General features: G+C 42.2%; 1 protein-coding gene across 1 annotated transcript; it reads left to right on the plus strand.

Annotated features, from left to right (window-relative positions):
- Positions 1 to 5,067: 5,067 nt before the first annotated feature.
- C19H1orf53 (chromosome 19 C1orf53 homolog) lies at positions 5,068 to 10,353 on the plus strand. Its single transcript, XM_007539753.3, has 3 exons — positions 5,068 to 5,351; positions 8,846 to 8,947; positions 10,219 to 10,353. The coding sequence occupies exons 1-3, from the start codon at positions 5,109 to 5,111 to the stop codon at positions 10,288 to 10,290; spliced, it is 417 nt and encodes a 138-aa protein (XP_007539815.1). The 5' UTR covers positions 5,068 to 5,108; the 3' UTR covers positions 10,291 to 10,353.
- The last annotated feature ends 2,284 nt before the right edge of the window (positions 10,354 to 12,637 follow it).

Genomic DNA, 12,637 nt, shown 5'->3' on the forward strand with positions numbered 1-12,637 from the left:
TGGATTCATGGTGCAGGCACTGAGCCCCAGCAATAACCCTGGAGGAAAAAAAAAAAAAAAAGAAAAGAAAGAAAGAAACCATGGGAAGAAAAACAAACGATTAACAAACTGAACTAGAAAAATGATAGCAGCACACGGGGGCAGTCTGGAGCACAGCTAAGTAAAACTGGTAGAATTTGGTGATTAGCTAGCTGGGAGATGTGGAAAGAGTTAGGGATCACATTAAGGTCTCTGAATTAACTGTATCTTTAAATAGAAAAAAAAAATCAGGAAAATAAGAGTCAAAGGTAACGATGGTTCTGTTTTGGACTTGGTGTGTTTGGGTGTTTATGTCCATCAGGGGGATGGATACCAAACACTGAACCAAAGCAGAGATCTGGGTGTAGTTAGCATAGAAGTAATAGACTAACAACACAAGATGAGATTAAAAAAAAAAAAAAACACGAAGGGGAAGTATTATTCAGTGAGAATGGCCAAGGTCTGACCCACCAGAAAAGTATCCAGTTTTACTCAGGTAAGTGTTAAATCCTGAATGTAGCTATCTGTCACTGATGCTTGAAGCTAGCAGAGATAATAGAAGTTCATCTGTTAAAGAATGATTGAGACAGGTGGAAGAGGAGATAAAATAGCTACATTGCTTCTTATTATTAGAGCCTATCTACCACTTGCCCAAGAGAACAAAAACAGGCAAAGAAAGATAAGAGCCAGATACAGTAGCACTCTGGACATGTAGTTGGTGGAATAGCATTTTGTGTGAAGCCAGCAGGGATTTGCTTGCCTTGCAAATAGAAATGATTATAATTCCCAAAAGAATTTCCTAAGACCAGTTCTGTGAAACAAAATGTGCTGTTGGATGTCCAGTTACTTGACACAAAGATTCCTTATAGGCAACCTTAGGGGCATGTAACATTTGCTTTCAATCATAAGAACTGAGAGTGAAAACGCACTCTACTACATGGAGCATGACATGTCGTGACGCACCATTTGGCTATTTGAAGAACATCAAATACGTACATTAGTGTCTAACAAGAACTGTGCAAAACAGGCCAGTCTGCAGACAAATGTGAGGGTAGTTCAGTAATGCCAGTACTGGTTTGTCTACTAACTGCACAAAATATTCATAATTCATCAAAAGGTAACACTTGAAGTCAACTAAAGGCAGCATTTCAGAAGCTTAGATCAGATAATCTGACTATATATATATATATATATATATATATATATATATATATCGTTTGTTAGCAAAACAGTCCAATGCTATTTGGCTGGGCAGACAAGATAATGGTTCTGTTTCAAAAAGACTTTCATGCTTCAGGTTTTGAGGTCCCAGGTTCAATCCCCAGCACCACCATAAGCCAGAACTGGGTAGTGCTCTGGTCTTTCTTTCTGTATCTCTCATTAATATAAACTAAATAAAATATATTTTAAAAAAGAAAAACTATAATCAGATTTTGGAGGTTTCATCCTTATCACCTTTAAATAGATTAACTTGTTATAATTAATATATTCAAATCTGTATTATGTAGGGAATGTCAATTTAAATTTTTCATATGGAATATTTACCTATTTGTGAAGAATATGTATTAGAGAATTAAAAGTCACTCAAAATAAGTAAGTTCTTACTCATTTTGCATCAGAGGAGGCTGTTTAAAAGTATTAAATGGGTTGTGGTGGTCTGGGAGGTGGCACAGTCGATAAAGCATTGGACTCTCAAACAGGAGGTCCTGAATTCAGTCCCTAGCAACATATGTACCAGAATGATGTCTGTTTTTCTTTTCTCTCTTTCCACCTATCTTTCTCATTAATAAATAAATAAAATCTTTAAAAAAAAAAAGTGGGTGTGTGGAAATACAAAGTTGAAAATGACAGGTTCCCTGACTTGCTCATAGTTTGTCAAGAAAACAAGGCCAAAACATATTTGCGATGCATAAAAACTAAAGGTGGCAAATAATTGTGGCAGATCAAAGGAGGGCTGTCTAGGAGTAACCAGAGGAACAATGAAAAATCTTTAGCAGGATAATAAAAAAAAATCAAATACTTAAAGGATTGGATGAATTGGTGGAAGCTATTTTGCCTTTGCAAGTTACACTGCCATTGGATATTTATTAAAAACCCTGAACTTATACAGGTCATTTCCAGTCCTAGACTTGGGTAGGTGCACACAGGTGATTCCAGGGATAAGCCCTGCCTGGCATAAGAACATTAAAAAAAAACAACAACTGGATCAAGAATTGATATGAGTTGAAGATAGCTGTTAGGATGAGGCTGGGAGTGGCTCTTGTCCAGACCTTTCATAAGATTCTCTTTTTTAGCAAGATAAAAATCAGATGCTGTTTGCAGTCATCTCTAGTCAGTGAGAAAAAGGCTGGCCAAAAAAGGGAACTAGCAGAGAGGAGGACTAGCTGGAAAATGGAGAGACTAAACTCCGTGTGATAACACTGAGCTCTGCATCCAGTCACCGCCTTTTAAGCAAGTTCCTTTCAGTGAAATCAAATTGTTCTGTGATCTCTATCTTACACTCTTAGAGAGGCCTAACATGTCTATGTTTAAATTAATATAAATGCAGTCTAAGGAGATACATTTCTCTGACCTCTCCCCAACCCCAATAACATGTTCAATAAAACCTCAAATGATGGGAAGGATTAAAAAATGTAACTAATGCCATCATGGCACAAAACAACTCTTTTTAGAGCTAATCTAAATGCAGTTGCTTTGTACAGAAAGTGAGGGGTTAATTTGCCATTTCAAGGTAGAACACTGTGACCCTAATGTCATAGTCCTATCTACTAAAGCATAGAGGGGAGGCATGAATATTCAAGGGAGTAAGGTAAGGGCCAAGACCTGAGGAGACATTTAAAACTAAGACACAAGGGAGTCAGGCGGTAGCGCAGCAGGTTAAATGCGCGTGGCACCAAGCACAAGGACCGGCAAAAGAATCCTGGTTCAAACCCCCAGTTCCCCACCTGGAGGGGAGCTGCTTCACAGGCAGTGAAGCAGGTCTGCAGGTGTCTATCTTTCTCTCCCCCTCTGTCTTCCCCTCCTCTCTCCATTTCTCTCTGTCCTATCCAACAATAACAACAACATAAATAAATAATAACAACAATAATAACTACAAAAATAAAACAAGGGCAACAAAAGGGAATAAATATACAATACAAATAAAAATAAGACACAACTGGGCTGGGGTGGTGGGGCACCCGGTTGAGTGCACACGTTACCATCCACAAAGATCCGAATTCAAACCTCCTGTCCCCATCAGCGGGGGAACCTCACATGTGGTAAAGCAGTGCTGCAGATTTCTGTCTTTCCCTCTCCCTCTCTCACCCTATTTTGTTGTTGTTTGCTTTTTTTTTAATTTATTTATAAAAAGGAAACACTGACAAAACCATTTGATAAGAGGGATACAACTCCACACAATTCCCACCACCAGAACTCTGTATCCCATCCCCTCCCTGATAGCTTTCCCATTCTTTATCCCTCAAGGTCATTATGGAGTGCAGAAGGTGGAAAGTCTGGCTTCTGTAACTGCTTCCCCGCTGAACATGGGCATTGACAGGTCGATCCATGTTCCCAGCCTGTTTCTCTCTTTCCCTAGTGGGGCAGGGGTCTGGGGAAGCAGAGCTCCAGGACACATTGGTGGGGTTATCTGTCCAGGGAAGTCTGGTTGGCATCATGGTAGCACCTGGAACCTGGTGGCTGAAAAAAGAGTTAACATGCAAAGCCAAACAAAATCGTTGACTAATCATGAACCTAAAGGCTGGAATGGTACAGATGAAGAGTTGGGGTGGGGGGAATCCTCCATTTTGTAGATATCTAGTAGGCTTATTTTGGTTTCTGCTTTCCCTCAGATCACTGAGCAGTGCTTTGGATCCTGATAACTACTTTGCCATTCCAACACAAAGAAATTATATTTTGAAAATAGCATCTTAATTTACTAACTCACTGTGGGATAAAAGAAGGGTCAGTGGTAAGGATCAACACCTAAAGGAATCCAAATATGAGCACAAGGTTACATGGTGAACAAACACTATGGTGTTTGGTGACTCAGTTCTTTTTTTTTTTTTAATAATTACTTTTTTTTTCTTTTTAATATTTATTTATTCCCTTTTGTTGCCCTTGCTGTTTTATTGTTGTGGTTATTATTGTTGTTATCGTTTGACAGAACAGAGAGAAATGGAGAGAGGATGGGAAGAGAAAGACACCTACAGACCTGCTTCACCGCCGGTGAAGGGACTCCCCTGCAGTTGGGGAGCCTGGGGCTCGAACTGGGATCCTTACGTCGGGCCACGTGAGCTTAACCTGCTGCGCTACCACCGCCGGACTCCCAGTGACTGAGGTCTATGGTGGTTTAGTCATCCTTCTGTGCAACTAATGAACCCAGTCTTGCACTCAGGGATCAGTTCCTGCCTGTAGATCTTCATTTCCAAGAACACTAGCAAAACTGCTACTCTCAAACTCTCCTTCCTAAAAACCCAGACTAAGAACAGGGAGGATGGTGTGGGAGGGATGAGAGTGGTGTTAATTTAATTCTAACACCTGAAATTACCTCCTGGGCTTGTGCTAATTTTCTCAAATTTAATTTTGAGGGACATGAGGATAACTTTCATCTTTCAGAAAGGAAGCTTTGGCAAATGTTTCACAACATGAAAACGCCGCCTTTACTCATTGGGTGTGAGGTTTTACTTTCAGCCCACATTGCAAGCTGGGTCCACTTCCAACTTGACTCTTTAGCCCAGGTTAGTTGTAAAGACTCAAGCCTTTTATTCGATGAGCCCAGGCCTGTTATGGACAGCTATTTGGATCACTTTCTGGCATCTTAACAGTTGCAGCGATTGTGCTTTGAACCATTCCCAAATTAACAGGAGGAAAACGGGCCACTTTTCATCTCAGAAGGCAAATGGGATACTTGGAATTCAGGCCCAGGGATCGGCAAGGGCAGGTTCTTCCCGGTCCCGTGTCCAGCGGGAGCTCTGACACGAGCCTTCAAAGTGCCGGTGGTTTTGCAGCGGGACCCGGGCGACGGGGACTCGGCCAGCGCAGAGGTGCAGCCGCGCCCAGGCCCGCACCCCCCGCCCCGCCCCGCCCCGCCTCCCGCCGCCGCGGCGGCCATGGCGGCCAGGCAGCTCCCGGCGCTGGCGGGCGCGGCACTTGGGAGGCCTGGGTCAGACCCTCTCTGGGTCAGAGGACGGTCCCGGCAGCGTCTCAGTTTAACCCTCCGCTCGGCTTCCGATGGAGGCCGCGGCGACTCCCGCTCTCAGGACACAGCCGCTGAGCCCGGGAGACAACCGACGAGCGAAGAGTTAACCCCGGAAGAGCGGCGCATCGCGGACCTGCACTCAGCGGCCTGCGAGGTGAGGCCGGACTGCCCGCCCCGCCGCGCCCCGCCCCTCCCCGCTGCCCTGCGCTTCCGCGCCTGCGCAGCGAGGCCCCGCCCACTAGCCCCGCCCTCTTGGACGCCTGCGCGTTGGAAATCAGCAAAGACTTGGATGAAGGTGGGAAGTGGGAGAGGCTGCTGGCAGTTGGTGCTGGGCTGTTATTAAATCCGCACCCATCACCACAGCTCCCGCTCTGACCTGTTGCAGGAAAACTAGTTTTTTCCTGTGTCTCTGTCCGGGGTGCTAGCGTGACTTTTCTCATCTGCATCTGAGCTGAACTCCTGTGGTCTAGCAAATGTTGCAGGGTCGTGTGTGTGTGTGTGTGTGTGTGTGTGTGTGTGTGTGTGTGTGTGTGTGTGTGTGTGTGTGTCGGGGGGGCTGTTAGATGGAGCGAGCTGGTAAATGATAAGAAAATAGTGCGTTAATCTCCATAATCAGATAAACACTTAGCCGTCCAAAGATTTGTATTTATCTTTTAAAAGACTGATCAGGCTGCGGAGACAGCACAGTGACTATGTAAAAAGTCTTTTGTGCCTCAGGCGCTGAGGTCCTGGCTCAGTTTTAGTACTATCATAAACCAGAGCTGTGCTTTGCTTTAAAAAAAGTGGTAAGAGAGATAGAGAGATCACAGTTTGTATGTGGTGCCCAGGAGCCATACGTGCCCAGGGCCTCCATGCACTCTACCAGCTTCACCACTTCCCCACCCCCAGCCAGAGGGTTTTTTTCTCCTCTCTCAACAATCCTGAGCTGTTTTCTTATGATTTAGGCATTTGGCAATTTGTCTGTTAGCACCAACATCAAAACTTGTCAGATTCACTCATGGTTTCCGAGCTTTTGGATGACATGAGTTGGACAGTAGTCTATATTACCTTGAAAAAGCAAGAAAGTTCTAAAAGATATAAAAATGATTTATTCAGGGAGTCGGGCAGTAGCACAGCGGGTTAAGTGCAGGTGGCGCAAAGCACAAGGACCAGCGTAAAGATCCAGGTTCGAGCCCCGGCTCCCCACGTGCAGGAGTGTCCCTTCACAAGCGATAAAGCAGGGCTGCAGGTGTCTGCCTTTCTCCCCCTCTGTCTTCCCCTCCTCTCTCCATTTCTCTCTGTCCTATCCAACAATGACGACATCATAACAATAAAAACTACAACAATAAAATAACAAGGGCAACAAAAGGGGATAAATAAAATGATTTATTCAAAGTAAAGTAATAAACTCATACTTGATAAGGCTACTGTTATGTGTTGTGATGTAAGTCAATGGGATGGAGCCAGAAACCTTGGAGACTGTTAGTTTTTTTTTTTTCCATTGGCATGAGAGGAAGTATTGAAACCGTTGTAAGAATTCATTAAAAAAAAAAAAAGATGGATTTCCTTCTTAATAATGTGTTCCCATATATCACTTTATCCATCTAGTGGATAAATGCAAAAAGTTTTATTATTTTTAATTTTTTACCCAGTCCTTGCACATTGTAACATGTGTGCTCAACCAGGTACGCCACCACCCGGCCCCCCAAGTTTTATTATTTTTTAGAGCAAAGACCAGTGGCGTGTAAAAACTGGTTTCATCAGCCTAGAGTGGGGTGGAGAGAAACTTCTCAATCAGGAGTCCATACTTGTTTCACCAGTGTTAGTATCTCAGGTGAGATGAAGATACAGGAGAAAAGCCCACCAACCAGCTTGCTTTTTTTTTCTCAACAAATCAGAAGTTCTTCTCAGGGTTGCATCTGTCACTTCTGACCTCAGCTCGCTCCTTACCTTTCTAGAACCCTGTGCTGATGAATGCCATTGAGCACTTTGCTCTTCTGTCACTGTCAGCTCTCTTGCTGGATTTGTCTCAGTTGCCACCATTACCTGGGGCTCATGTTCTGAGTTTTGTGTGGGCAGCTACAAGGTCTAAGTCACTTGGAAAACAGGAGCACAGATCCAAGCTCAGGTGCAACCAGTCAGGCTTCCAGGTTCTCAGATAATTAGCCCACCCTTCAGCTATGGAAAGTGAAAAGGCTGCAGAGAGATTTCCCAGTGTTTTTGTTTGTTTGTTTGTTTGTTTGTTCATTTTTAGTTTTTGCTTTTCTTCCAAGTCTCCAAACCAGGAGTTTGTAAATAGTGAAGTCTTGACAGTCGACAATCAGTCATTCTAAAGTACTATTTAATGCTCCTGGTTTCATGTCATCTGCTTCTGTGATTCCTCGGGAGGCCTTCTTAGGCCTGGGACTTGCTTCTTAGTTTTCTGCTGCTATGGCCTAGCTGTTCTCCAGCTAGGTACTGTACGTATGTAGCAGAGACCTATACTTAAATCTGTTTTCTTTTTTGCTCAACCATTAAGACCTTCTAAAGACATTGTGGCACATGTAATAATGTGAGTGAGCAGATATTCAGGTTTCATGTCTATTTTAATATACCAGAGTGGTCTGTGGTTACTGCTGGTAAAAGGATTCTATTAAGAGCTCTACGACATCCCAAGGCTAACCAATACCACACACACGACCCAGATTGACACAAAGTACCTAGGATTTTTTTTTTAATGATTATTATTAGACTATCACTGAATGAAGGCAGAGAGTATGCTTTCTTGACATCTGAAGTGATGTAGTAAAAATTGCTTTTGGGGCTGGGTGGTAGTGCATGTGGTTGAGCGCATACATGACAGTGTGCAAGGAGCTGGGTTCAAGCCCCTGGTCCTCACAGGGGCAGGGGTTGGGGACTTCATGAATGCTGAAACAGTACTGCAGGTATCTCTCTTTTCTGCTCTATCTCCCCTTCCCTCTCAATTTGTCTCAATTATCACAAATAAAATAAATAAATAAGTAAATATAAAATAAAAATAGTTTGGATCGAATTCAGGATAGCAGTGAGTGTTAATATGCTAAAACTATACCTTTAATAACAATCCCCCGCTACTACACTCCCCCCCCAAAAAAAAGAAGAAAGTAGTATCAGATATGCAGTGGAGCAGCTCGTCGTGTATGTGAAGCAGTGTGTTCAATAAAAGCAGAGGCAATACTTTTCTCCAAAGACTGTTGGTTTTGATTAGCACCTTTCTGTAAGTTTAAATCATTATCCACTTATTTTTAAGTTCTGAAATTGCAACTGCAACTTCTGAGTGAAAGTTCATTTTCAGCCTCTTAAGCTCTTAAATTCATCTAAATCACCTGTTATTAAACTTGTTACCTAGAAACGGAATGAAAAATACCTGCAAAGTGGCCGCATAGTTCTTTGGTATAGAGCAGTTCTTGTTTTTCCATCAACTTCTCATTTTTCTCCAACTATATATTTTCTCCCTATGTCACATAAAGTCGGACTGTGTATAATGCTGGAATGCATTCCGTCTTTAATTGCAAGTGCCACTAAAATTGCTAGGGAAGAAGTTTAATAATGTTCAGAGATGTTTGCGCCGTATTTTATGAGTAGAAATTATGGTGAGGAGATATGATGAATGCTGAGATTAAGGAATTGTTTTATTTCATTACTCTGCAGGCTGGCCAGCTAAACTATGTGGATCCTGCTACTGGTTACCTGGTGCTCACAAAACTCGCTCACTTGCAGAGAGGTCAATGCTGCGGTTCTGCCTGCAGACATGTGAGTAACAAATTCTTGCCTTACAGCAGCAGTTTGCAGTGCTCCCTTAACTTCTTAAATACCCACGATTTGGAGAAAAACAAAGCAAACAAGTCACATGGAGAACTTTTCACAAGCCTCTTCAGCCAAGGACAATGAAGTCCTTAGGACTGACATAGGACCTTGAAAGTCCATGGGATTTTTGTACCATTTCACAGCAAGCATCAGTGACTTCAAGTGCTGTGGTTTGAACTTCATAGGAGCTCTTTATTACAGGGAGACTTTTCATGAGGTTTCGAATGAGTCATGTTCACTCAACAAGTACAGAGAGGGCAGAAGCAATCTAGAATGCTGCCAACTAGATCCTCAAAAGCAGTCTTCATTATTAGCTGAATAAGTAAAGACTTGCCACAACACTGAGTTTCCTTTCAATGACAGTGATTTCCTTTCCGTTCCTTTCTCCTTTGCTTCCTGCTCTTCTTTCTCCTCCTTTTCTCTCCTCTCCCTTTTGTCTTATCCTCTCTGACTGTTTTCCACTCTGTCTTTTAAAATATTTTGTGAAGCTACTTAGTGATGTTATTTTCTTAAAATGTATTATTTCAGTAACTATATTTCTGTGTTCAGTGATCAGGATGAACTAATCCTTTCCTGTGTTGAACAAAAATGCGTGTGCAATGGCTTCTCACTCTAACTTTCTGTCGACAGAACCATACTGATAACATACATGATGAGAAAGCTAAGAGTGCAGACAGTTAACCTCTGTTTACAAACCACTTTTCCTGTTTATTTGGGAACAAGGAGGTACTATTTCTTTTAAGTGGCGCACTCTATAATTACGAAATAGACAGCAAATGCATGCATATACCGTAGTCAGTACTGGGAAACTAAGCCTGCACTTTTACGTGTGTCCTTTCCATCAATTGTTTCTAATCAAATTCATAAGAGCTTTACATAAGTTAAAAACTTGAGCATTTTCTAATATTGGGGTTTTGAGAGTAAAATTGTCCACATTGCAAAATGCATTTAGGAAGTGAGTCTTGGGCCGTAATTAGGACCAGTTGCCAGAAGTTGCCATTAGTTTTCTCTTTGCTTACAGGATCCAATAGATCAGATGATATAGCATATATATATATATATGTGTGTGTGTGTGTGTGTGTGTGTGTGTATACATATATATATATATATATATATATATATGACAATATTATCAGCCTCTCTTTTTTTGTAATGAAATTGTTGTGCTTTTCCATGGTCATTCTTAAATAATAATTTGGTTCTTTTTTCTTCTGCAGTGTCCCTATGGCCAAGTCAATGTTAAAGATTCATCTAAGAAGAAGCGATTCAATTCATATTTTTATGTTTGATGTCAGTTTCATCTCTGTTCTGTAATTGAAACTATATTTAATAAAATCGTAGTCCCAAATTAACCTCTGTCATTAGTACTTGAGCACTAGTTTAATCTTAAATACATTGAACAAAAGAACATCAATAAAATGAGAAAAGAAGAAGAAGAAGAAAAATGAGAAAGCTGGGCGGGGGAGATAGCATAATGGTTATACAAACAGACTCTCATGCCTAAAGCCCCAAAGTCCCAGGTTCAATCCCCCACACCACCATAAGCCAGAGCTGAGCAGTGCTCTGGAGTTTCTGTCTCTCTCACCCTCTGCATCTCTCTCAAAAATAAAATAAATAAATAAATGAGAAAGCTAGCAAATGTTTGTATGTTTCTGAAGAGGCACATATCTAGTTATTTTCCTTTCTGTTTGCTTTGTTATCAGACACATATGTTGAAGAAAGAAAATAATGACTATTCCATGAGCTAAACAGTAGCAATCAGGTCACATTAGTAGCTCTCAATTTTTCTTGTGGTCTGTGTTCTCCTACTGTTTTCTCCCCAGTGTTAGCAACCCAAAGGAGGTTGCTGGCAAAAATAAGAGTCTAAAGAGAGTCTTCATTTTAATTATATCTTGAGCTGTATGAGGAGATTGATATGATGCTACAGTGTGCAGCATGTGAGTGTCCTAAGAATTGCCATTCTGCTTAAGAGACGCTCTCATCTTCCATCTGTTCTCTCCATCAAGTCTTTAAATCATTCTGACTTGGGGTCAGACTGTCTTTCTTCTCCTCTACTGCACTTTCCTCTTCCATTTCTTATGGCACTCCCCAGACCAAAAGGCATACAAATCTCTTGGAACATTTTTATTAACTTTACAAACACTCCATCCACTGCAGTGATACCCGTGGGCAAGGAGTGTTGATTCTGTTGATTCTCTACACCTTCGCTGATTCCCAGGAAGCCTCTATTTCCCCAGTGAAAGGCAAACAGTAAATCGAGGTTGCTGTACACTTAGAAGTTGGTATTTTCTAGAGCTGACCCTCAGCAACTTCCTCCAGCAGATTCTGAAACGTTCTCAAAGATCTCAGGTGTCTGCCTTAATCTCTGCCTGGAGAGTGGGATACAGATGTTAAAGGTCCTGAGCAACCTTAAGGTTCTGATGCCTTCTCTCATCTAAACTCAAAGCCTTTCCAAAGTGAAAATAAGAATGAAGTCCAATACATTTCTCATTTTCTCCCTTGATTGTGGCTCTGATTCTCTGATCACATCAAATATTTCATTGTCCTTCCCAAGTGTTTGTATTTATGGTGTCCAAGTTTTATTGATGCCATACCGGTGGTGCCCTAAGTACCACTGCCCTGGAGGGACCAGAAGCCTCTAGTGGTGTCCTCTCTAGAAATTACTTCAAGGAGGCAAATAGGAGTGGGAACCTGAACCACTATCCTCAAGGCAGTAAGTTTTTCCAGAAAGGTTTCTGGACTCCTAGAAGCCAATGTTCTTTTTATTCCTAACAGCCTGCTAGCTAGATTGGAAGATTATCAAGGTCATTTTTCTGGGTGCCATTTTCTTCCACAGCCTTCAGAGAGAGAAAAGAAGGCAATGGGCTTTTAAAAAGCCATCTTTCCAGAAAGCCAGCAAAAGAGGAAAGTTTGTATTGAGCAGGGATCCCAGTGTTAGGCAGTGTTTTGAGAAAGTCCTTTGGCAAATGAAATCTCTTGGGAGAGATGCTTATTCCTAGAGGGAGGAACCCACTCGTTCCTGCATCTGGAGCTGGGGAGACCTCCTGAAGTTGGCCACTGCGGTTCTGGAGAGAGGCCACTGCTATTAGCAGGGGCTTCCTGGTGCAGGGTTCCACATTAAACACAATGTAGCCATATTAATAGGCCTCCCAGCAAGAGCTTCAAGCTATACCGTATTCGCACATTGTAAAGTTAAAAAGTCAGGCTACCTATTGTGTGTGTGTGTGTGTGTGTGTGTGTGTGTGTGTGTGTATGTACACAGACCCACTCAGATGCCGAGAAACAGCAAGCTTCCCACTTTGAGTCAATTCTGTGATGCTGCCCTACTAAGATTTTTGGAGATGGCACAAGGCGCCATAAACCAAGGGACTGTCGATAAACCTGGAAAAGACTCAGCACAAACCAAGACACCTGTGGGGCAGGGGGAGCTAAGAGCAGATTCCTGTCACAGCGCTTCTGTCTGCAGTCCCGTTTTTTTCGGGTAGATTCCTATGACCACTCCCCTCTCTCATGCCACCGATTATACAGAGCAAGGAAGGGAAAGCTATTAATTTATTTTTAGTGAAAATAAAAATTTTCTCCCTAGTCCGGCGCGTTTGAAGCAGAAAAGAATGGAAATGTGTGTGTGGGGGGGGG

The sequence above is a fragment of the Erinaceus europaeus genome, chromosome 19 (genome assembly GCF_950295315.1).
Source record: "Erinaceus europaeus chromosome 19, mEriEur2.1, whole genome shotgun sequence".
NCBI classification, from domain to species: Eukaryota; Metazoa; Chordata; class Mammalia; order Eulipotyphla; family Erinaceidae; genus Erinaceus; species Erinaceus europaeus.